This window comes from Notamacropus eugenii, chromosome 1 (assembly GCF_028372415.1).
Source record: "Notamacropus eugenii isolate mMacEug1 chromosome 1, mMacEug1.pri_v2, whole genome shotgun sequence".
Classification (NCBI taxonomy): Eukaryota; Metazoa; Chordata; class Mammalia; order Diprotodontia; family Macropodidae; genus Notamacropus; species Notamacropus eugenii.
In genome coordinates this window covers 379,086,642-379,110,638 of record NC_092872.1, presented here as the reverse complement: position 1 = coordinate 379,110,638, position 23,997 = coordinate 379,086,642, and the positions used below count along the sequence as shown (strand labels likewise).

The 23,997-nt window shown below is 39.6% G+C and overlaps 1 protein-coding gene across 2 annotated transcripts in view; it reads right to left on the bottom strand.

Moving 5' to 3' along the window:
* The window catches only part of ADAMTS2 (ADAM metallopeptidase with thrombospondin type 1 motif 2), a 448,064-nt gene that overhangs the window by 155,036 nt on the left and 269,031 nt on the right, over positions 1 to 23,997 (bottom strand). For both annotated transcript variants that reach the window (XM_072630735.1, XM_072630736.1), the window contains one exon: positions 10,217 to 10,419. In XM_072630735.1, the coding sequence (XP_072486836.1) occupies positions 10,217 to 10,419 (203 nt within the window). The remainder of the gene's footprint in view (positions 1 to 10,216; positions 10,420 to 23,997) is intronic.

Below are 23,997 nucleotides of genomic sequence, written 5' to 3'. Positions count from 1 at the left end.
TCATGGGGTTAGAAGTTATTATTATCTCCATTTTACAGATTAAGAAACTGAGGTACACAGAGGTTAAGTGTATTTGCCATGATATCTAAGCGTATCGTTTGCAGAATCAGGATTTAAATTTTTGGTCTTCTGATGCCAAATCCAGTATGCTTTGTATTATACTATATCATTTCTCTTTACAACTTTAATTGTACCTTAAATTTAATTGTACAACTTTAATTCTCCTTTACAACTTAAACTATAATTTAAAAGTACATTTCCTATGTACTTGGCAAATTCTAATTTGTATTACAGACATCTGTATGTATGTCATTTTGTCAGGTCAAAGAAAATAAGAACTGTATATTATTCATTATCATATCCCTCAGAACTTAGCACAGTCATATTTATTGACTTGTTTTTATTGTTAAGTTGGTATAATAATATCACCTCACATTTAAAAGGATATAAGCAGCTTCAGGGGCTATGTGAATCTTGAAATCCTAGAATAAGAGCAGCTTATGAAGACTTCTGACTCTGCGGGAAGGGAGACAGGGTAAGATTGCACTAACGATGGAAGAAAACAGAAGCTTATTTAAATAGAAAAACAAGTAGTAAGCAGAAGGGGCCAATTTCATTCTCAGGTTTTATATTTCTTTTTCTTTTGCTTCAAATGGTACTTTCCCTTATAGTATAAATGCTGGTAATTAGCATTTATTTGCCATTTATGATGCCATTTTAATGAAAAGTTATACTTTTCCAGAGATGGCATCTTGTTGGTTATCTCTAAGTTATCTATACCTAGTGGAAAGCCCAGTCACATGATCTTTATTTTATCACTCAAGGCACTACCAGTTTTGATGGCAGTTGTCTGACTTGTAGGCACATGGCCAGAGGAGGTCAAACTAGTCTCAAAAGCAATATACCTTACTGATTCAACTCGATTTCAGTGGGCCCTTCACCTACTTTGTGTTTAGAGTTAGAATAAGTCTTACAGATCATGTAGTCTAACCCTTTTATTTTATAGATGAGAAAGCTGAGGCTTAGAAAGGTGAGTACTTTGCCTAAGGTCACAGAAAAAATAAATAGCAGAGCTGGGATTTGAAACTGACTCTTTTGCCTTCAAGTTCTATGCTCTTTCTACTTTGCCATACTGTTCAGCATCTAATTAACCTTCAGAGATTAGTTTAGATGGAGAGAGCATCAAACTCTAATGAACTGAATTCTTTGGCTTTCAGAAATCAGATTCAGTGGAACTGCTTGAAATGGCAGATTGTTGGGTGTTCTACTTCAGCCCACTCTTGTCTGTGACACTCTCATGTACCTATACTCAGACCTTCAGAAAGGGAAGGAAGGAAGCCTCCCATCCCCCTCAGTGTCTCTGGGTTCACAGAGTCCACTAATAGCTTAGCATTGCTGATTCACAGCCAGCACAGGGAAGAGGAGTTGGACTCACAGCGGACTGGTTTCTGCCCTAAGTTCAACAGCAACATCCCATCAAAGCCATATTAGCTGGTATAACCTCTTAGAGAACCTTCAAGTTGAAAGGGCCTCAGAGATCACTGAGTCTAACTGGTAACTAAACAGAAATTCCCTCTACTAGTCACCTCATCTAGTTACCACTTGAAGGCTTGCAATGTTGGGGAACTTAAATGCCTGAGTCACCTCATTCCGCTTTGGGATGTCTAATGTACAACATCTCTTAAGAGTGTCTTCAGTAGCTCTGGGAGGGAGGAAAGGAGGAAAAGGGAAGACCTTTTAAGTCCCCTTCTATTGTGGAGGTAACTTGACTGTCCAAGAGCAATCAGCCACAGTGTCAAGAGTCAAATATAGGTATTCTGCCTCTCAGTAACATGATCGTTCCCTGAGGGGGTACTGACTAGAAAGTGGGTACTTTAAAATAGATTTGAAGACTTTTTCTCTAGGAGAATAAAGACATTTGCATTTCCCAAGCTGATTGGCCCTCGTGGAATGTTTATCGTGTGCTCTGTAGTAAACCGGGAGTTCTATAAACCTGTTCTGAATGTAGAGATACTAAGAGTTACCTGGCAATTGAATCTCATTTTTTCCAAAATAGATTCATAACGTGTGTTTTCACATCTGTTCACCACACTTCTGTCAGGCTAACTTCCCAGTGGAGAAAAGCATCTGGGTCAGGAACCCAGAGGGAAAATCCATACACAAGTGGGCAAATGAGGAGACAAACATGCCTGCCAGCCAGACTGTCTATGTACGTAAACAAAATGCAGCTGAGAAAAGGGCCTTGCATGGGTGGGCACTCCCAATATTTGCTGAATGAAAGAGTGAGTGAATGAATGAATAAACAGATAAATTCTCTGTCCATCCATAGCCAGAACTGTGTAGATGATTCTACCATATGGGCATCAGTCACAGAATATAGAATTAATTAGAAGACCACAATATAGAACACAAAATGTTGATGCCAAAGGAACCTGGGAACATTAATCACAAAAGTTAGAGGCATAAGAAATTTGAAAGCAAAAAATTTAGAGTATCAACTAGAAAGGACTTCAGAGTGATCTAAGATGTTGCATCTACAATGGCCTTTGGAACACAGAATACAGAGAGCTGAAGAGGAAAGGAAGGTGGGAGCCCAAAATATCAGTGCCATAAGAATCCTTGGAGCTGAGAGAGTAGAATTTTAGAGTTGGAAGGGGCTTTAGAACATAAAACCAAGAATGCCATACCTGGAAGGAACTTTAGAACATAGAATGTCAGAAATGAAAAGGACCTCCAGGGCCATTTAGTCCATCCCCCTTGATTTAAAGAGAGGAAAACTAAGGCTAAGAGGGGAAATTACATGCTCCAGATCACATAGTTATGGTAGGAGTGAAAGAGCCCTAGATTTGGAGTCAGAGGACTTGGGATTGAATTCCAATTCCAATACTTAGTTCCTCTGGGACCTTAAGAAAAATCAGTTCATATGTTCAAAAGGCTATAAAACTGTGTATACCCTTTGCCACAGCAATACTAGTACTAGGTCTGTATTCCAAAAATATATAAAACAAAAAAGACAAGGACCTATATGTACAAAAATAATTATAGTATCTCTTTTTGTGGTGGCAAAGAACTGGAAATTGAGGGGATGCCCATCAATTGGGGAATGGCCGAAAAAGTTATGGCATATGATTGGGAAACAGTATTGTGCTGTAAGAAATGACAAGCAGGATTCTCTCAGAAAAACCTGAAAAGATTTGTATTAACTGATGCAAAGTAAAATGAGCAGAACCAGGAAAACACTGTATACAGTTAAAGCAACACCATGCAATGATGAACTATGAATGACTTATCTATTGTCAGCAATACAATAAACCAAGATAATTCAGAAGGACTTATGAAGAAAAATGCTATCCATCTCCAGAGAAAGAACTGATGAAGTCTGAATACATACTTTTGAAACTTTCTTTTTTTGGTCAATGTTTTCTTTCACAATATGACTGATATGGAAAAATGTTTTGTGTGACTGCACATATATAACCCATATCAAATTGCTTGCCTTCCCAATGAGGGGAGAAGGGAGGGAGGGAAAGTATTTGGAACTCAAAATTTCTTAAAAAACAAATTTAAAAAATGGTTTTTACATGTTATTGTGAAAAAAAATAAATATAAGAAAGTCCTTGGGGAAAAAAAGAAACATTATTTCACCTTCCTAGGCTACAGTTTCATCATCAGAAAAATGCAGAGGCTGCATTCTGAATTCCCTTCTTGATCTAAATCTCTGATCTCATGATGAAATCTCTAAAAAAAAAGACAGTTCATTTCTGGTTTGGGACTGACAATGAAATAAGTGGTGTGAAGACCATCCTTTCCCTAATCGTCACTCCTCCTCTGATCCCAAGAGGTTTATCTGAACCTCCAAACCAATCTTAAGGAGTCTATCTTTCAATTTAGGCAGCCACGTGACAGAATGAATAGAATGCTGGATCTGGAGATAGGAAGGCCTTAGTTCAAATCCCACTTCAGACACTTACAAACTGTGTGATCTTGGGTGAGACATTTAACCTCAGTTTGCTTCAATTTCCCCAATTGTAAAATGAGGACAATAATAGCACCTACCTCCCAGGGTTGTTGTGAGGATCAAATAAAATAATATTTATAAAGTACATGGAAAATAAAAAGTGTTATATAGGTGCTATTATTATCTAGCATGGGGAATGGCTAAATAGTGGCCATTTTGAGATTTATAGCTTTTTGTTATTGAACCTCATTATGATTTCATAAGTTTCCATGCCATGACTAGTGGTTCCAACATGGCCATGGGTTGGTCTTTCTGGAAGCTCAAAATAGTCTGAAAGCATCATCTCACTTGTCCTCACAAAGTCCCCAGAAAGTAGGTAGGAAGTCTATTGGCATAGCCCTTTTTGGAAGAGGCAGTATTATGTGAGGGAAAGAACTCTGTCCTAGGAAGTCAGAAATTCCAGGTTCTAGTACTGTTTCTACTGTTTGTTGGCTACATGCATGAGCAAACCATTTTTCTGTTCTCTCACTCTCAGTTCCCTCATCTCTAAAATGAAGTTAAGAAGTCTGTTCAGTTGATTTCACTAGCCTATTGGGAGAGCTTAATAACATAATAGATGGGAAAATATGCTACCTATCATTATAACTTCACAAGTGAGAGAACTGAAGCTCAGGGAAGCAAGTGATTTGTCTTGGGTCACACAACTTGGACTGATCGCATGTCCTCCAAGGCTCCTGATTCTTATCTCACTGGTCTTTTCTCAATTTCTACAGTTGAGCTCATTCCTGGGTTGATTCCCTGAGTGGAATCCAAATCCAAATAGGACTGCACATTCACCAAGGTAAGTAATGAAAATCAACGAGCAAAAGCAGGGCAAACTCAGTTCTGAAAAGATGTGTCTTCTCTCACAGTATCCTAGTTTTAGACTTAACCTGTCTTAACATGGACTTAATCTAGTCACCATGGGATGACAAATGCTCATATTTTTATAGACCAATAAGGCTTACAAAGCATTTTTCTCTCAACTATCCTGTGACAGAGGTGATCCCTTACTATTCTGTTTATACATGTGGGAGCTGAGGCTGATTAAGTTGAAGTGACCTGACTAGAACTGTTCTCTGAACTATACCATTCCTTAGAATTAGAATAGGAGTTGGGAGTCACCTTCCTACTCAGACACCACACAGATTCAACAGAACCTTTTTTCTTAGGGCATAAGGCCTGACCAGGGGCATCCTAGGTCCAAGGAAAGATGTCTTCTTTACAGCAACAGTCATTGCTAAAGATTTAAACCCAGCATCAGCCCAAAGGTATGTCAATTAAAGACTTGGCACATAACTAGGGGAATGACTCTTAGCTTCCCCGGCAAATTAAAAGAGATGAGGATTAACGGGCCCTCTGGTTCAGGAACTCGACCTCTCTTACTCCACTTAGCCCATACCCTTTCCATCACTGGAATAGCTTTGTACTCTTGTCAACCACATTAGCCCACATCTCCCCACCCCCACTTTTCCAGATGTTAAACAGCTGTTCACTTAATGCGTAGACTCGTTGACTAAGCACTCAGGGCTGCCAAGCAAATTATACTGGCACAACTGTCTTCAAATTTTACAGGTCCTACTGAGGCCACTATTTAGATGTGAGATTCTGATTTCTTCCAAAGAAAATTACTTATAGTTTCACTAACAGGTTTTTCATCTGGCCCAGCACAGGCTGTGGTGATACCTAATCAGTTCATCCAGCTTGTCATTGGCACTTGATTCCTTTATTTTCTACATCCATCTTTCTACTTTCTACGGCCTCCATCTCATTTTTTGTGTCCCTTTTCTCTATGTTTCTTCATCATCTCTTTACTCCTCTAGCTCCCACTGTGTCTTCCAATTTGGTGCCTCTTTCCATACTTTCTGTGATCCAAATCCCTTTTCTGCATCCTTGTTCTTATCTCTTTCTGTCCCTCCCCCTCCTTGCATGAGTCTCTTTCCCTTTTCTTTCTTCCCTCTGCTTCTCTCCCCCTTCTGTTGTCCTATTCTCTATTTCTGTTCTACTTGCCTCTCTCTTTCTTCATTCTTCTTATTTTGTGTGTCCCCTCTCATTATTCGTAGATTTCTGGGACCTTGTGTTACCTCTTGGGTTAATCACTTAATTTCTCCAAGACTCAGTTTCTTTATCTGTAAAATAGAGAAGTTGGATTTAATGGCCTCTGAAGACTTTTCCAGCTTTACCTGAATGTGTAAGACTGTGATCACTTCTTTTTGAAGTCAAAGGACCTGGATTTAAGTCTTGACTCTGTTGGTTCCTACTTGTATGACATCTGGCTTTATTTAAACTACCAAATGTCTGTTTAACTAGAGGATCATGGAACTGCACAGACTTAGATGTGGAAAGGACCTTAGAGGCCATAAAGTCCAATCTCCTTATTTCACAGAGAGGTGACTTACCCAGAACCTCATAGCTAGTTAAGTGTCTGAGAGAAGATTTGAATACAGGTTTTCCTAACTTCAAGTCCAGTACCCTAAGCTATGCTACTTTTCTATTTGTAAAATTAAAGGATTGTACTAGATATCATTTAAGATTCCTTCAAGTTGTCAGTCCTATGATTTCTTCTTGACAAAACTCACAGTGCCTTGGTGTAGCTGATCTCATTTAGTATTAGGAGAAAAACAATGTAACTGAACTAATAAACCCTGAGTTAGTAGTGACAGATAGATGTTAATCTATTTGCTACATTTACAATTTAAGTAGAGTAGGCTTAATTCAAATGAATTGTTAATTGAAAGAATTCTAGGTGGGATGATAAAAGCCAAAAATTTCAAGTAAGGTCAAATAAACATTTGTTAGATAAGCTGGAAATCTTTTTAGCTTAGGCTATAACCTGGCTTGCTTAATTATAAGGGAAAGGATATGTTTTTTCTTTATTTTGCCAAGTAAGGAGACTCAGATGTTTGTCTAAAGGTTCTGTTCAACTCCCTTATTTACGTCAAGGATTTCCAGAAATCCATGAGGTCACATCAAAGAAATGGTCTCAAATCTTGTCATATCCCCTTTATTTTATTTGGCTTTTTTATTGGTCAATTCTTCATGTAACTGCTGTGGCTCACTTCATGACTAGAAGTACTAATGATATACAAATTTGTGCCTTCAGAAGAAAAGGTTAACTGAACAACCAAATCCCTGAATGGGAATGGATCCATTTACTTACTTAATGTATACTGAAACTGCCAATGATAGCTAGTATTTTTTGGGGGGAGGTTATTCAAGTGCAATCATGTTAAACATATTTCCACATCACTCATGTTGTGGAAGAAGAATCAGAGCAAAAACGAAAAACCAGGAGAAAGAAAAAACAAAAAACATAAAAAAGTGAAAATAATATGCTTCAATCTGCATTCCCAATTGATAGTTCTTTCTCTGGATGTGGTTAGCATTTTCCATTATGAATCTTTTAGAACTGTCTGAGATCACAGTATTGGTGAAAAGAGCAAAATCTGTCATAGTTAATCATTGTGCAATGTGGTTGTTGCTGTGCATAATGTTCTCCTGGCTCTGCTCTCACTCAGCATCAGTTCATATAAGTCTTTCTAGGTTTTTCTGAGAGCATCCTGCTTGTCAATAAAATAGTATTACATTACATTCACTTACCACAACTTATTTAGCCATTCCCCAAATGATGGGTATCCCCTCAATTTCTAATTCTTTGCCACCACAAAAAGAGTTGCTATAAATATTTTTGTAATGTGGGTCTTTTTCCTTTTTTATGATTTCTTTGGGACACAGACCTAGTAATGGTATTATTGGATCAAAAGGTATGTACAGTTTGATTGCCCTTTGGGCATAGTTTCAAATTGCTCTCCAAAATGGTTGGATTAACTCACAACTCCACCTACAATGTGTTAGAGTTCCAATTTTCCCATATCTTCTCCAATAGCTAATATTTATATAACACTTTAAGGTTTGCAAGGTGCTTTACAAATATTACCTCATTTTATCCCAATGAGAACTCTATTTGAAGAGAATTCTTTTTCCTAAGTAGCAGGAACACTTGTATCAAATAAAATGTATAGTAACTCTTTCTGCTTTCATGTTAAGAGTTAATAGCTTTCTTTGAAATAGATTATAACATGTAATCTCTTGGCCAGCCTAGACAACAAGGGTTTCCTAACCTTTTTGATGTCCTAGGTCCCTCTGGCAGTGTGGGGAATCCTATAGACTCCTCAGAATAATCTTTATTTAAAAAAAAATACATAGGATTACATACACAGCATAAAATATATAGCATTATATAAGAAACCAATTATAGTGAAAAACCATTATCACAATCTATACATGCATATATATATATGCATATGCATGTATGTATATACGTGTGTGTGTGTGTGTGTGTGTGTGTGTGTGTAAAGTTCCTGGATCCCTGTTCAAGAAACTCTGTAAAAAGTTCAACAGGATTTGTTCACTTGGCTTTTTTTCACCTTTTGTAACTTTTGAAAGAAATCTTACAGGTTTTGTACTCCGATGCCAAAATAATGGGAGCTTCTTCCAAGGTCATTCTTGGGATAAGTATTAGCACCTGTAGGATAATCTCTGAATTTAAAAAGGCAATGCAAACAATGTAGACAGTTTTAGGCAGATTATGTTACACTGTGCCCCATAGGACAATCCACTAGCAAAGGACGCAGCTTAGTCCTGGAGCATCTGGTTGCATGAAGCACATAGTCTACCTGTTTCTACTTTCCTCTCTCCCATTCATTCTTCACACCAAGTCAACAAATGTAATGGTAATTTAAATCGGAAGATCTTTCCCATGACCTGCTTAAATCACATGGAAGCGTAAGCCACATGTGGTAGGAGGATCTTGCTGAATGGGTGGAACAGGAAGGCTGGAGCACAGCTGGAAGAAGTTATTGAGAGCAGTTAGGGCAGAGGGAGAGAGACGATATAGGCAAGCAGACAGGTAGGTTAATGGGTGTTTGTTTGTTTGTGGGAAGGCCCAGTGTGGGGGGTATGGGGTTGGCTTGGGAATGACTTTGTTCCCTACAGTGCTAATGTGTATTGACTTCTTGGCTACTATGATGGATTTGGCTTTCTGGTTTTGGGATTTGGCTTTCTGGTGTCTAAATAAATGTTTTCCTTCTGCCTTCTATATGGAGAGTCTGTTATACTTTGTGATTCAAAACTATTTCGGCATATTCATAGTTGCCCTTGGTGCTGTGAATATTGCCCAGGCAATACAACAAGCCAAATCAACAAGTATTTATTAAGTACTTATCATATGTCAAGCTCTGTGAGAAGCTAATACCACTGCCCCAGAATCTTCTTAGGCCTTGCTGTGATCATGCTTTACCTCTGCTCTGAAAGCTTTCCTCATCTACTGAAGAAAGTTTAAACACTTATATTGGACATTCAAGACCTTTTACAATCAGGCTCCAAAATATCTGTCCAGCCTTATCTCACATTTCTCCCCTTCACTTATTCTATGCCGTAACCACATTTGGCTAGTTGCTGTACATTCTTGTTATACTGCCCTCTTCTGTATCTGGGCCTCTTTGAATAGATATTTTCCCCTTCCCCCACTTTTTTTCTCTTTATTTTCTTTTTAATTTTCTGAAGGATATGATACCACATATCCCACCGGCAGTAAAGCGTGTTCAATGTGTGTTTTATAAGACAAACAATCACTTTGTTTAAGCAAATACAATTACAAAGTAAAATCAAAACTACAAAATAATAAACTGCATGCTGAAGTTTCTTTCTTCCTTTGAAGGCCAACTCAAATAGTACCTCCCCCATGAAACCTTCCCTGATACCTCTTTTCACCTAATATGAAACTGATATCTCTTCTCAAATTGTTCATAACACTTTTCATGGAGCTTTCCTGTGCTCTCAATCCTTTTTTTTTCCATCACAGTTAGGCCTGTACTTGTCCTTACTTTTATTTGATTGTAAGATTATTACATTATAATGTCCTTCAGGGTAGGAACTGTATCATTTCTGCATTTCCCCCCACTTAGTGCCAAGCACAGGGTCTTATGCATAGTATATAACAATTAAGGAAAAGAAGAAAAAGGAGAGGAGTGAGAAAGGAAGAGGGAGGGGAAGAGAGAAGAAAAGGAGGAGGAAGAAATGAGAAGGCAGAGGAAGAAACAGGAAAGAAGTTTAAGGACACAGGAAATCTGGAGAAGGTCCTGGTGGCAGCTAATACAGAGATGGCATAAAGCTAATAGAGGTCCCCATATCCATGCTTTCATCCTTCAAGTCACTTACAATGTTCATTAGGGTGAGTAGGTACTTCTGGACATGTTCTTTCCCATGAAACTGAACCACAGAGTCATCGACACCCAGGAGGACCTCAATGTTGTAGTCATCATCAGTGGCATGCCTTCGAGATCGTCTCCTTGAGCCATTGATTCGGTCTTCAACAAGGCCAAGCATACTGCTGAGGTTATCCAGGCCACTCAGGTCTGCCCCTAGAGTTAAAAACAAACACAGATCATCAGCTGGGGCCATGATATGGGGCAAGGTAGAGATTGATTGGGTAGTTAACCAAAATTATCTAGTCAAGAAACTCAGAAAATTTCTAGTAGTAGCTACTCCTTGGTGATGCAAAGGACATCTGAAAAATATACACTAAGAACAGGTGTGGGTTTGGGCATCCTCCCATATGGAGATTTTTAAACAGCTAACTTTGCTGGCTTTGAAATTCTCTACTTAGGTTCTTGCCTCATTCCAACTGTACTCACCAGGCCTGTGGTCAAAAGTGGTTAATATTTGTTAGTTAATATTTGCTGCTCATGAAACCAAGAAATAGTTAAAAATAGATAATATTCTCCCATTGTGAACATGGTGGAGTGGTGGAAAGGGGAGTAATGATTCAAAGAATAACAAAATTCTTACACTGCCAACCAACATTAACTGTTGGTTCTTTTAATATCTTATCTTTGTCCCACTGACTATCAAAATAATATGCTACTAAAAGAATCAAATCATATCCATAATGGTATTTTTTTTAGAAATGAAAATCAAAGGAATCAAGCTAAGTGGAAGGACAATATGCAAGTTCTCCAAGGGGTTTAAAAAAAGTTGATTGTGTTTGTTTCATCATACAGCACAATGGTAACAAGAAATATCTTTTCATGCAAGTAATTGAGAATTTCACCTTTTCAGTACTTATGATAAGAGTAAAAAAAATGCAGTTCCATGAAGATAATTGTATCTTATGATGAACACCTCTTGTGAAGGATGAACAAGTGGAGAAAATCTCTGAAGAATGTGAAAAGAACTTCCAAAAGAAGTCAACACATACCTTAATGTTAGGCAATTTCATGTATAAATGTGTAAATTCATGTGTAAATGGGCATGGAGAAGTTGGAAGGAAGGAAGGAAGGATGGAAGGAAGGAAGGAAGAAAAGAAGGAAGGTAGGAAGAAAGAAAAAGAAAGGTTGAAAAATATAGTTTGGGATTAAGATATAAAAGAGACCAAAAATTGTAGACAACTTAGAAAATGGATGACACGTATCATGAATACTTTAGAGAAATGAGTTGGAAGGCATCCAATAATAGCATAAACAATGCAATTAGGAGTCAGGAAATGTCTGATTATCAACATGAAAGTTATTTCAAAATTAGCTCTTCATGTACCAATAAATCATTCAGTAGTCAGAATAAAGGTCAAAGTAAAAACCAAGTTAGAAGGAAGGCTAAAGATGAAAAGACATTGTGGCAATTCCAATAGCTCTGAACTGATCTTTTAAGCAAATTGTTGGCTCAAAAGGGAAGAAATAAACAAAAGTAGAGACGCTAACTATTACTATTTCTTAGAAAAGTTTAACAGATGCAAAATAGTCACCGTAAGAGGGAGGCAAAAGGAGTCCATAAACTGCCTCAGCTATACGAGACTGCTCATTGTTTTATTCACTGCTCACAACTATTTATAAAATGAGATAACAGAAACACCAAGATGTGTTGAATTTCATGCCTATTTATTGTCCTTGACAAGTAGAGATAAATGGCATGCATGGCAAACACATTATTGAGAAGGATGAGGGAAGATAATTAGTAACATCACCTCACAAAATAAAATCAGAGAAAATAAATAGAGAACTTGGTTTGAAATCCAGTGAAATTATTCTGAGGACATTCATAGATTCAATTGAAATTCAATAAATATTTATTAAGCACCCATTCTGCTTATCTGTACCAATAAAGACTATTATTAGACATTCTACTGGGAACACAAAGATGAAAAATGGAAACCCCTATTCTTAAGTTGCCTAGTTGTAGTTGAGCAGGGGTGGGGGGGGGGGAGGATAGGGCACTGGAGAAGATACATAAAAATAACTATAATATAAATTACGAAATTATTGAGAAATATCCAATATAGTGGCCTGAGAGATTCAAGGAGGAAAGGAATATTTCTATTGGAAAGGGACTGAGGGTGGAAGAATAATAGAGACTCTTCACCTTGATATAGTATTTTTAAAGATTAGAAAATAATTCAGAGCCTTCGTGGAAGAGGCAGCATGCGAACTATGGCTTAGTTGTGGGGAGAGGTTGTCAATAGGCAAGAGTATAAGCCAGACACAGAGGGCAGCAGGCCCTAAAAGTAAAAGGCAAAGAGGCAGAAGAAGGTGGTATGAAAAGGGGAAACAGTGAGCAATTGAATATGCCCAGAATACAAAATCCATGAAGGGGAATAAGAGCTAGCCTGAAGCTAGCTTAAGACAGATTGAGAAAGAATAGATTGTTCAACTATCACCCAAAGGCACTGCGTCTACAGGCTCTCTAGAGGAGAGGGGTGAGGAAAGGTCAAGTGATAGAGAAAAAATTCCTCTGGAAAGGGAAAATTGTATTTCTGAGTAAAGACTGTAGGTTCTTGGACTCTAGTCCCTGTGGACCCTGAGGAGGGTTGGAGATCTGGGTATTCAGATAAATATAAGGGTGATACATGGATCACATGGATGAAACTGGAAGGACAACAAATATACTTGAAACGGAACACATTGTTTAGTGTTAAGTAATGATAATCGGTAATAATAATGAAACCACTACATTTGGATCTCATATAATCTGTGAGGAAATGACAGTGGTACATAAGACAATAAAGTTCGGAAGAATATCTGGACCCGACCATATTCTTACAGATGAAATCCATGTTAGAGGTAACACAATTTTAGAGGCACTCTAAGATTCATTTTTTTCTTTTTATTTAATTTTTATTTTTTTAATTAAATTATTTTATTTGTTTTCAGTGTTCTACAATCACTTCCATATATCTTAGAGTTTTTCCCCTCCCTCCCCTTCCTTCCCCATTCACTCCCTGAGACGGCATATAATTTTATACAGGCTCTACACCTACATTTCTATTAAATGCATTTTCACCTTAGTCATGTTGCATAGAAGAATTAAAATGAATGGGAGAAATCATAAAACAAAACAAAACACAATACAAAAGAAAATGATCTACTTCATTCTGTGACCAAATTCCATAGTTCTTTCTCTGGATGTGGAAGGCATTTTGCCTCAAGAGTCCATTGGGAATTTTTTAAGTCCTTGCATTGCAATGAAGTACTAAGTCTACCAGAAAAATTCCTTGCACACTGTAGTTGCTGCTGTGTACAAAGTTTTCCTGGTTCGGATCCTTTCACTCAGCATCAGTTCATGTAAATCTTTCCAGGCCTCTCTGAAGTCTTCCTGTTCATCATTTCTTTTTTTTTTTCTGGGTAGTTAATCATTTTATTAATAATGCTTGCATTTTATTAATAAAAGGAATGGTCATTTGGCTTTCTCTCTTAGACCAAAGACAAAACATGGTGAAAACTACCTTGATAAAGGCACAAGTGTCTATATCTTGCCCAGCACATTTAGATGGACAAATGAGCTGATCCTAGGATTGAATAGAAAGACGTAAATTTGGGTCTCATTTGGGAAACAAAGCACTTTCAGTGATCTACAACTGATCAATACTGCTCATCTTTATAGCTCCAGTTTTCTCCCAGTCCTGCTAATCACTGAGGCTCATACCCTTGGAAAAATAAAAATTATAAGTCTTCCAAAAGGCAAGGGAAAGGCATGTGGTAGATACAGGCAGGTATATTGCCAATAGTAACTTGTTTATGAAAAGTGATATAAAAGACATCAAGTTCATATGTGAGTAGAAAAGCAAAAAGATTCATTTAGAAACAGTGCTATGTAGTACATAGAGTGCTAGATTTGGAGGCTAGACTTGGGCACAAATGTCACCTCTGACCCATGCATTTATACTTGGAAACATATACTGTATATAAAGTTTATTATCGAAAAGAATTTATTAAGTGCCTACTGTATGTCAGACTGGAGCAGTTAGATGGCACAGTGCATAGGAAGACCTGAGTTCAAATTCAGCCTCAGACACTCACTTGCTGTCATTTAACTCTGTTGGCCTCAGTTTCCTCATCTATAAAATGAGCTGGAGAAGAAAATGGCAAACCACTCCAGTATCTTTGCCAAGAAAACCCCAAACAGAGTCACAAAGAGTCAAGATACAACTAAAACAACTGAACAATAACAAGGATATGACAAGCATTGTGCTAAATATTGGGGTTATACAGACAAAAATGAAATAGTCCCTGACATCAAGAGGCTTACATTTTGTCACAGGAAATATTATCTACATACATAAAACGTATACATAAATAAACATTACCAGTATTTGGCACATGACCAGACTATCTAAGATGGTGGAACTCACATGGGAAATGCTAGGGACCTGCTTCTGAAGACAAGAGGACTGCTACAGACATGAATATTAGATTTAGAATCAGCCTGCCAGCTTGGGAGCAGCCTCTTTCCAATGGCTCTGTAGCCAGAAAGGTTTCCATCTTTAAATCTACCTGCCTGCAACACAATCTCTCTTCCTGAAGCATCCAAGATAAAGGACTCTTTACTCATGGCAGGGACATCATGAAATAGGCCAGGGAGAGGTCTGAGAGCCACTTAACCCTCCTCTTAGGCCCTGAGACCCAAAGAAAGGGGTTTGAGATTTTTGGTCTTGTTTCATTTTTCCTATTCAATTCGAGGTTCAGGAAGCAGAATCTATCTACTACTTGAGAGTTCAAACCATGGGGACTCTGGAGCTGAAGATTCCAGCCCAGGAGAGAAGCAAGCCCTAAGAAGCTGGGGCCCCAGAAAGCTAGGTCAGGTGGGACTTTGGACTTGGAAGTTGGTGGGATTCCTGTGTAGGAACTGAACTAAGTTATGAACCTACTACTCTGTTCCCTTCCCCAGAGACTGAAATGGTTTTCAGCAAGGATAATGCCCCTGAAGTATTGGAGAAAATATCTGTATGCTTGTTCTTGTTACACTTTTAAATTATATATTCCTTTGTACAAGCTAATCTGACTGCTAAGAAGTTAAATGGAACTGGAGTACTTGGACACCTAAATTGGGGAAACACAGTCACTAGAGGCTTCAGCCAATAGTAGAGCTGAGAGATTCCCCCTGAGGAACCCTGGGGGAGGAATAAAATGTAATATATCCAGTCTTCAGATAATGGGGATCAGAAAATCACTTGATTACAAAATACGTAAATACTAGGTAATTTGCAGGAAGGAGGCACTAGCAGCTAGAAGGAAATTGGAGGAGTGGGATAGCAGTGACCAAGATCGGCCTCCTGTAGGAGTTGGCAGTTGAGCTGAATTTTGAAAGAAGTTAGGAAGATGCAGAAAGAGGAGGGATTATATTCTAGGCAAAGACTATATAGAGACATGGAAAGAGGAAATGGGGTCTCATGTGTGAGGAAGTTTATCAAACAAGAAGAACAATTTGACTGGACCTCAGAGGGGGTGAATAGAAGAAATGTGTAAAAAGCCTGGAAATACAAGCTAAAACCTGATTGTTAAAAGACTTTAAAAGGAAAACAGAAGAGTTTGAACTTGATCTGAAATCTAATAGAGTGCCACTGGAGTCTGTTACGCAGAAGAGTGACATGGTCACACCTGAGGTTCTGTAATAGTTCACGTGAAAGGTGATTAGAGCCTGAACTAGGGTGATACCGTGTGAGTAGAGAGAAGTGGGGAGACATAAGAAATGTTGGGGAGGCAGAATCAACATGAATTGGCAGGTGGTCTGTGAAGGAGAATGACAGGATTCTGATGTTGATAACTGGGCCACTGAAGGTTGGTGGTGTCCAAGACAGAAAGTGGGACATGAGAAGAGGGATGGGTTTTAGGGAAAAAAAATAACGAGTTACATTTTGGATGTGTTTAGCTTAAGATACCCATGAGACATTCATTTTGAAATATCCGAGACGAAGCTGGTGATTCCGGACAAGAGGTCAAGATAACTGGGTTGGATATATAAATTTGGAAACCACTTGTAGAGAGATGATAATTGAACCCAATTTGATAATAAGGGAATCATGAAGACTTATTAAGAAAGGAGAAGGGTAGAGAGCTCAGGACAAAGCCCAAAATAGTCAGGGGACAGGATATGGATGATAGTCTAACAAAGGAGACTGAGAAACAAGAGAATGTTCCCCCAAATCCATTCTCTTCATCAGAGCCATTCCAAAGATACAGGGCATTTTTGAGTCTATCTTTCTAAGCTCTGCCTTTCTGGTTTCTTCCACCTCCTCCCCTAAGCTGGGCAGTACCTATGGGAGAAAATCTGGAATAAGGAGAGAGATAGGTATGAGAGGAAAAAAAATGACCTAAGACTGATACACGCCTGCCCCATGTGCATAAAAAGACCTCAAGCACACATATGTCATAGATACACTTTAATAGATGTATCAATGTGGTATTATTCCATGATACCCACTCAGATATTTTTTTTTAATTATAAGGGAGGCTGGGCAAGTCATATATCTCTCTGAGAATTAATTTCCTTTTTTGTCAAATGGAATGTCTACCCTGAAAGTCCCTGAGATCCTCCTATAAGATAACCTATTCAAAGAACTTTTTAAACTAAAGCTCTATAGAAAAAATTCAGTCAGTTACATCGATGAAGAAGATGATGTAGCAATAATGAGGGACAGCTACCTTGAGTTCCACATGGTGCTCTTTTACCCCTAATATTAAGATCTGCAAGTGCCCCCCATGACATAGGGTAGATCCTCTGTGAAGGATTTACCTTATAGCAAGGCATGGACAAGAGCTACAAGGTGAGAAGGGACTGTAATCTCTTAGCATTGGATGGAATACCACATTGAGTAAATCATACATCTATCAAAGTATGACTAAGCTTTATGTCATAGTGGCAGGTATGTATCAGTCTCAAATCATTTTTTCCTTCCATATCTAACTCCCTCCCTATTCCAAGTTTTCTCCCAGAGTCACTGCCCAGCTTAGGGGAAGAATGGGGAGAAACCCAAAAGGCAGAGCTTAGAAGGATGGACTCAACAATCCCCTTATATCTTTGGGATGGCCTGATGAAGACAATGATGACTGAAGTAGTGGATGAAAGGTAGATGGGTCCCACTTGCTTCAGAAGTCAGGGAGGCTTCAGGCCTAACAGCACATTCCATGGTTTCTGTGGAGTAGAGGGAGGAATCTGCAGGTGTGGGGAAATTAAATGAATCCTTTCCTTAAGCAAGGCCTTGGGGAGGTGATAGAATCCTAAATGCTGGGTTTCAAAGTGGTTTGACAAGGATTAGAAGGAAGGTTTGGCAAAGGGCCATAAAATCAGCCCTGAGGACAAACCTAGCTAAGAGGATGCCTAGGAGCCTCCTGGCCTTGAGCCAGCAAAAGAAAGACACACCGAAGAAGAAAAATAACAGCCTGGAATTAAATCTGAGGGTGAGACATTCCTTAAGTAAAAAAGAAAGTTGTTTGAGATGCACTGAAAAGAGAACAAACGAGTATTATCAGTCAATTAGCATTTATTAAGTATCTACTATATACCAGTCTCTGTGCTAAACTCTGCGGATACAAAGGAAGGCAAAAAGCAATCTCTACCATCAAGGAGTTTACAATCTAATTGGGGGAGCCAAAAGCAAACAAAAGGAAATTAACTGGGGGAAGGCACAAGGATTCAGAGGGATTGGGAACGGCTTCCCTTAGAAGGTGGGATTTTAGCTGGAAGTCATGGAAGAAAGGTAGAGATGAGGAGGGATAACATTCTAGGCATGGGGGAGAGCCAGAAAAAAATGCCTGGAGCTGAGAGATGGAATGTCTCATTCATGGGACAGTCAGGGTGCCAATGTCACTGGATCAGAGTGTATGGCAGAGAGTAAGACGTAAGAAGACTGGAAAGGGGAGGGCAAGGGGTCTAGATTATGAGGGGCTTTGAACACAAAACAGGATTTGTCTTTGATTCTGGAGGTGATGGGGATGCTCTGGAGTCTATTGATTAGAGGGGGTGACACAGTCAGACCCGTTAGGAAGGTCACTTTGGCTGCTGAATGGAGGATGAATGGGTAGATAGATACTTGTGGCAGGCAGATCAACCAGCAGGCTTTTGCTATACTAGTCCAAACATGAGGTGATAAGGATGTGCACAAACACGGTGGCAGTTTTGGAGGAAAGAAAAAGGATTATTTGAGAGATGTTGCAAAGCTGAAATCAACAGGCTATGGCAAGAGATTGGATATGGGAATGAGAGATGGTGAGGCCAACTCCTAGGTCTGGAGCATGGGGAACCAAGAGGATAGTGTTCTCCTCTACAGTAAAAGGGAAGGGGCGGGGTGCTTAGGAAGAAAAAGACTGATTGTTTTAGACAAATTGAGTTTAAGATATCTATTGGACATCCAGTTTGAGATGTCTGAAAGACTGTTGAAGATATGAGACTAGAGGTCAGCAGAGAGGTTAGGGCAGGATTGGTAGATATGAGAATCATTAGCATAGAGATGATAATTAAATCCATGGGAGCTGATGAGATCATCAAGTGAAGTGTAATAAAAGGAAAAGAGAGAGGACCCAGGACAGAACCCTGTGTGACACCCTCAGTTGGAGATATGACTTGCATAAGGATCCAACAAAGAAGACTGAGAAGAGGAAATCCAGGAGGAAGCAATGTCCAGAAAACCTAAAGGAGAAGAGAGTATCAAGAGGAGGGTGACTGGCAGTGTCAAAGTCTACAAAAAGATGAAGAAGAATGAAGATTGAGAAAAAGTCTTTGGAATGTCTTAACTGAGGAGCAAAACTTTTTAGGTTCCCGATGTGTCTATTAAAAGAACCAGATGAAGAAGGAGCCAGAACTCCTGCCAAGAAAAGGGGGCAGCAGCAGAACAGTGGGAGAAGAGTCACTAGTGGAAGAAAAATGAGATGCATAGGGTTAATGCAAAGCCTAAGTGGCACAATGGATAGAGTTCTGGGTCTTTACTCAGAAAGAACTGTGTTCAAATCCCACTTCAGACATAATCTGAGTGACTTGGGGCAAGTCATTTAACGTGTCTGACTCAGGTTCCTCAGTTATAAAGTAGGGGTAATTGCATTTATCTCCCAGGATTATTGTGAGGATCAAATAAGACAGCTTTGTAAAGTGCCATATAAATGCCACTCATGATGGTGACGATGGCAATGATGATGATAATGATGACAACAGTACTGGAAGGTCATCCTTCCCATTCTCTTCACTACTAGTGCCTTCCTACTGAAATGACCTTTTATTTACATGTATATATCATTACACGTACAATGTTTTTTTTTTACATATAACCTTCTCTATTAGAATGCGAGGTCCTCAAGATCAGATGCCATTTTTGAATTCTTCGTATTAGCAATGCTTAGTACTGTTCCCAGCACACAGTGCTTAAATGTCTGATTGACTGATCAAAAGCCATGGGGGTTATCCATGTTCAAGGGGAAGATCACCCCACGGAAATGGTGAGGTCTCTTGGCTCTCCATGGACTTGATTTCCCATATCTTTGCCTCCTTCTCTCTTTTTTCCAGCAGGATGTACGTTAGCTCAGTGAATTAGAACATGAGCCCAATGAGGCCAAGGTCATGGGGTTAGGCCTCACATCAATTCTGTTCTGTTGCCTAGCACAGACTGTACCTGGATCCCCATCAGGCATCTTGGACATAATCTATCTGACTTGTAGAAAAGAAAGAGTTTTATTTTTAAAAATGCTTTCTGTTTGAGGACAGAAAATAAAGATTCAGAAGAAAGATTCCATTGAAATAAGTGGATATTCTATGGAGAATTTACAGAAAGATCTGGACAAGAATCACACAGGAGGAAAAGGCAAAAGATTGTGATCTATTTAGCAAAAGAATAACCACATCAGTGAAATAACAGTACAACTAAGGCATAAAACATGAGAACTAAACTCTCCTTCACTGGAACTCCTTTCTCTCCCTCCTCAGTGGTCCTAGTAGTGCCCTCTGGAGCCAAACAAAATACTTCTGAGGGTTTTTCCATGTGACAGCCCTCCAAATACCTGCTGACGGCTCTTCACAAAAGCCTAGGGTGGCCAGTGATTGCCAATAAGGCTAGGCAAGTGGGCTGCTTGTGACCTAGTAGGTATTTGGAAGAGGGAGTGGGAAAGACAGTTACCTATATAAAATATTAATACCAAGTTCTATTTCTCTTCATTGCTTTCACTTGGCCCTTCTGGGTTCCTTCACACATGGCCAGTCATGGGCTGATCCTAAACAGAGAGACAGTAATATGACCTTGGTTGCTGAGGGGTTCCAGCTTCACTCTCTCTGGCTGGGGACCTACAACTCAGAAGTCTCAAAGAATCACAGGTAGCCAAATGTCAACACATGATTATGTGAGCTGTGGCTTAACCTAAGGGGATACGTGGAAAAGAGGCAGAAGGAATGACAGTGACAGAGAGCGACAGTGACAGTGAGACACACAGAGACAGAGACGTACTCACGGAGAGAGAAACGAAGGGAGAAGGGCTGGGGAGGGCTAGAGAACCAGGGAGGGGGGACAGTGAGAAGGCAGAAAGACGGAACAAAATAGAATTCAATGGGCACTTTGCTTTTGCCAACCAGCCTGACCTTAGAGAATCTATGGTTGGAGTGCAGTCAAACCAACATCACTGCATAACTAGATAAGACAAGTTGCAATGACTTCAGTTTGGCCAAATTGCCTAGTTACAGACAACCTTCTAATAAGTTTGATTAAGTGGAACTGTGAACCTGGAACTTACAGACTGGGCTTTTGGCCTCGGCAGGCAGAGAGACTGGATCACACTCACTTGGATCATCTGTCATGTTTTATTTTCAACTTTTACCTAAGAGATGGTCTCGTTCATTTACGTCTGATCCCCTCCCTTACCCCGCCTCTCCCCGCAATAACACACCCAAGTCCGTAGCCAAGTGAAGGATGCTCTCAGCCCCCAGGCTCCCATGCATATTTCCGCATTATAAACACATCTGCCCCTCTGTGTGCACAAGTACAAATTAGGGGGTTTTAAATGAATTATGCTGAGAGTTATAAAGGGGTAATAAAAGGCTTTAAATTTTTTCCTTTTAATCTGCAGCCAAATCCATAATTAAAGAATACAGTTCATATATTACTCAGAGTACAGACACCCAGAGCTCAGTGGAGATGGATTTCTCCTGTCAGACCTGACATCACGGATCCAAACAGGCTGCTTATAAGAAGAATTGTACCCTTGGGGAGGAGGAGGGATTGGCGGTTGTGAATTCAAACTACATTGCTATCCAGCCCTCCTTATGTTTATAGCTTGTAGAACAGTGATGAGCATTCAGTACACAAAAAGACAACATGTGTCTCCCTCTCCACCTGCCCCCTCCCCCCATCCCCTCCTCCCGCTTGATTAACTTCATTCACCTTGAAGTCCATCAGGCAGTGACAGAAAAATCACATCTCTCTTCCAAAAGACTTTTTTTTTTGGAGACAATTTCATATTATTTCTGCCAATGAGCCACTTGTGTGCCTGATTTGGAATGAGGGGAGGCATGATTCAATTACTGCAAATCACCATATTTAATGGCTGGCCTTGTGACCCCTGCCACTGGCGGGGCTGCCTAGAAAAATCTTTTTTGCAATCTAGAAAGCCTGAGTCATGACAGCTGACTGTGCTGTGTCACTGGCTCTCCCAGGCAATAGCTCCCCTCCACTCCTACCCGGCTGTCCTGGCCAAAGCCACAATCCTAATTTGCATTTGCAACAGGAGGGAGATGTCATTTAGCCGATTTTATGTGGAATATTTTCCCTGAGGGTACTGAATGGCATCCTTACAACACCAAGGTCTGGTCTGGGAGTCTGGTAACCTGAGTTCCAATGCTCACTTTCTATGACCTTCACTCCTCTCCAGGCCTCTTCTTCTTCAAAATGAAGGAGTTGGACCAGATGGGGGCTCTTAAGCTTTTTTTGTGTGTCATGAATCTCTTTGGCATCTGCTGAAGCCCATGAACCCCTTTTAAATATTTTTCAAATAAGTGAAGGAAATGATAAATTTCAGCTAAAGGTGTGTGTAAACATGTTTTTTTTTTTTTTCTTTCCAAGTTAACAGACACTATGAAATCTATCTATCCTTCGTCAGGGAGACTCTAGCTTCAGAACCTTGGACCTTGGGTTTTTGTTACCCATAGTTCATAGCTTCATAGGCTCACAGAATCTTTGTTATTTTAAAAATGGTTTTTATATTGAATTTCCCTATTTCTTTTCCTCCTCCCTTCTCAGAGAGCATATATTGTTTTAAAATGAAAAAGTGGACAAAGAGAAAAGATTCATGGAATTTTAAAGCTTTTGAGGACCTTTGGGATTATATCGTTCAACTTTTTCATTTTACATCTACTACATTCTACATTCTTTCCCTTCTACCTTCTTTATAACTGAAGAATGATTTATCAGGATATGCCTGAGTGTCCTTTGAAAAATGATGAGGCTGTGGAAAGCTTCCAGGAAAGGTATGACACAGCAGGTATTATCCAAGAGCTTTAGGAAAAGCAAAGTCCCAGACCAGAGGCTCAACCCCACCTAGCTGTGTGGGATGGGATGAGGTACAGGGTCAAGTGTCCATAGCATTTCTGCATCATAGGAGAGGGCCCCCTTGGTGCCAGTCCAGTGAAAGGAATGAATTTATTGCACCCTTCATATCTCAACCCTTTTCCCTACCCCAAAATCATATAAATTATGGATGAGATAACTAGTAAGACCCTAGTTATGGCCTGGGCTAGAGAACATAGCAAAAATGATCAGTCTAGTTAAGGTTCAAACCCATAACCTTGGTCTCATTAGGCCTTGTACTCTAACTCACTGAGTTAGTAGACAACCTGCTGGGGAAAGTGAGAAGGAGGCAAAGGTGAAAAGGAGACAAAGGCTGGAACAGATGGGAGCTGAGAGTTAATGCCAAGACATTGCTTAGACTCCCTACTCTTTAGATGAGACCTTGATCCCACTTCAGAATGCTTTAGGGGAATGTTTGGCCAGCTCATTACCTCCTGGGCATTGAGCACAAGAGTAGAGAGAGGTATGCACCCCATCAGGAGGCTTTTGGTCATGTGTATGGTGGGGGATGATGGCAAAGGGCTATCTTTACAGACTGAGTTTTCCAAGATGACTATGGCCACATGAGTTTGGGTTAGGTTATGACTTAGAAAGTGATTCGGGGCAATCTTCCCAAGAGCCAAAAGAAGAGATTGGTGCCAGGGATTTCAGTCTGACAAGGATTGTCAGGAATTGCTCAGCTATTTTTATACCAGGAGTTTTTGCATTTACACCACCAGCTCCTCCAAAGAGCTCAGACAGCTCACCTTCATAACAACCTTGGAAAGCAAGAACATATCCATTTCCATAAATTTCCTTTCCAAGATGGTTTTAAATGGGAATGAAGCTGGAATGTGAGCCAGTGTTTAAGACAAAGGTGGATTTGCCTATAAGCCAATAACCCGAGGGCAATATCCAGCCAGGAGAGGAAGATGCTTTACAATGCACTTTAATCTCTCTCAGCCAATTAGGAGCATTTAAAACAGGAGACATTAACATTATGCAACACTTTTAATGAGAAGCATTGGGCTTCCTCTGCTGGCTGGAAATGACAATCTGATAACAAGGTCGTCATAACTGGAAACCTCCTGGTGGAATACAGCATCACTAAGTGTCCTCTCTGATGCAGATGCAAGGTTTTGTACCAGGCCATTCT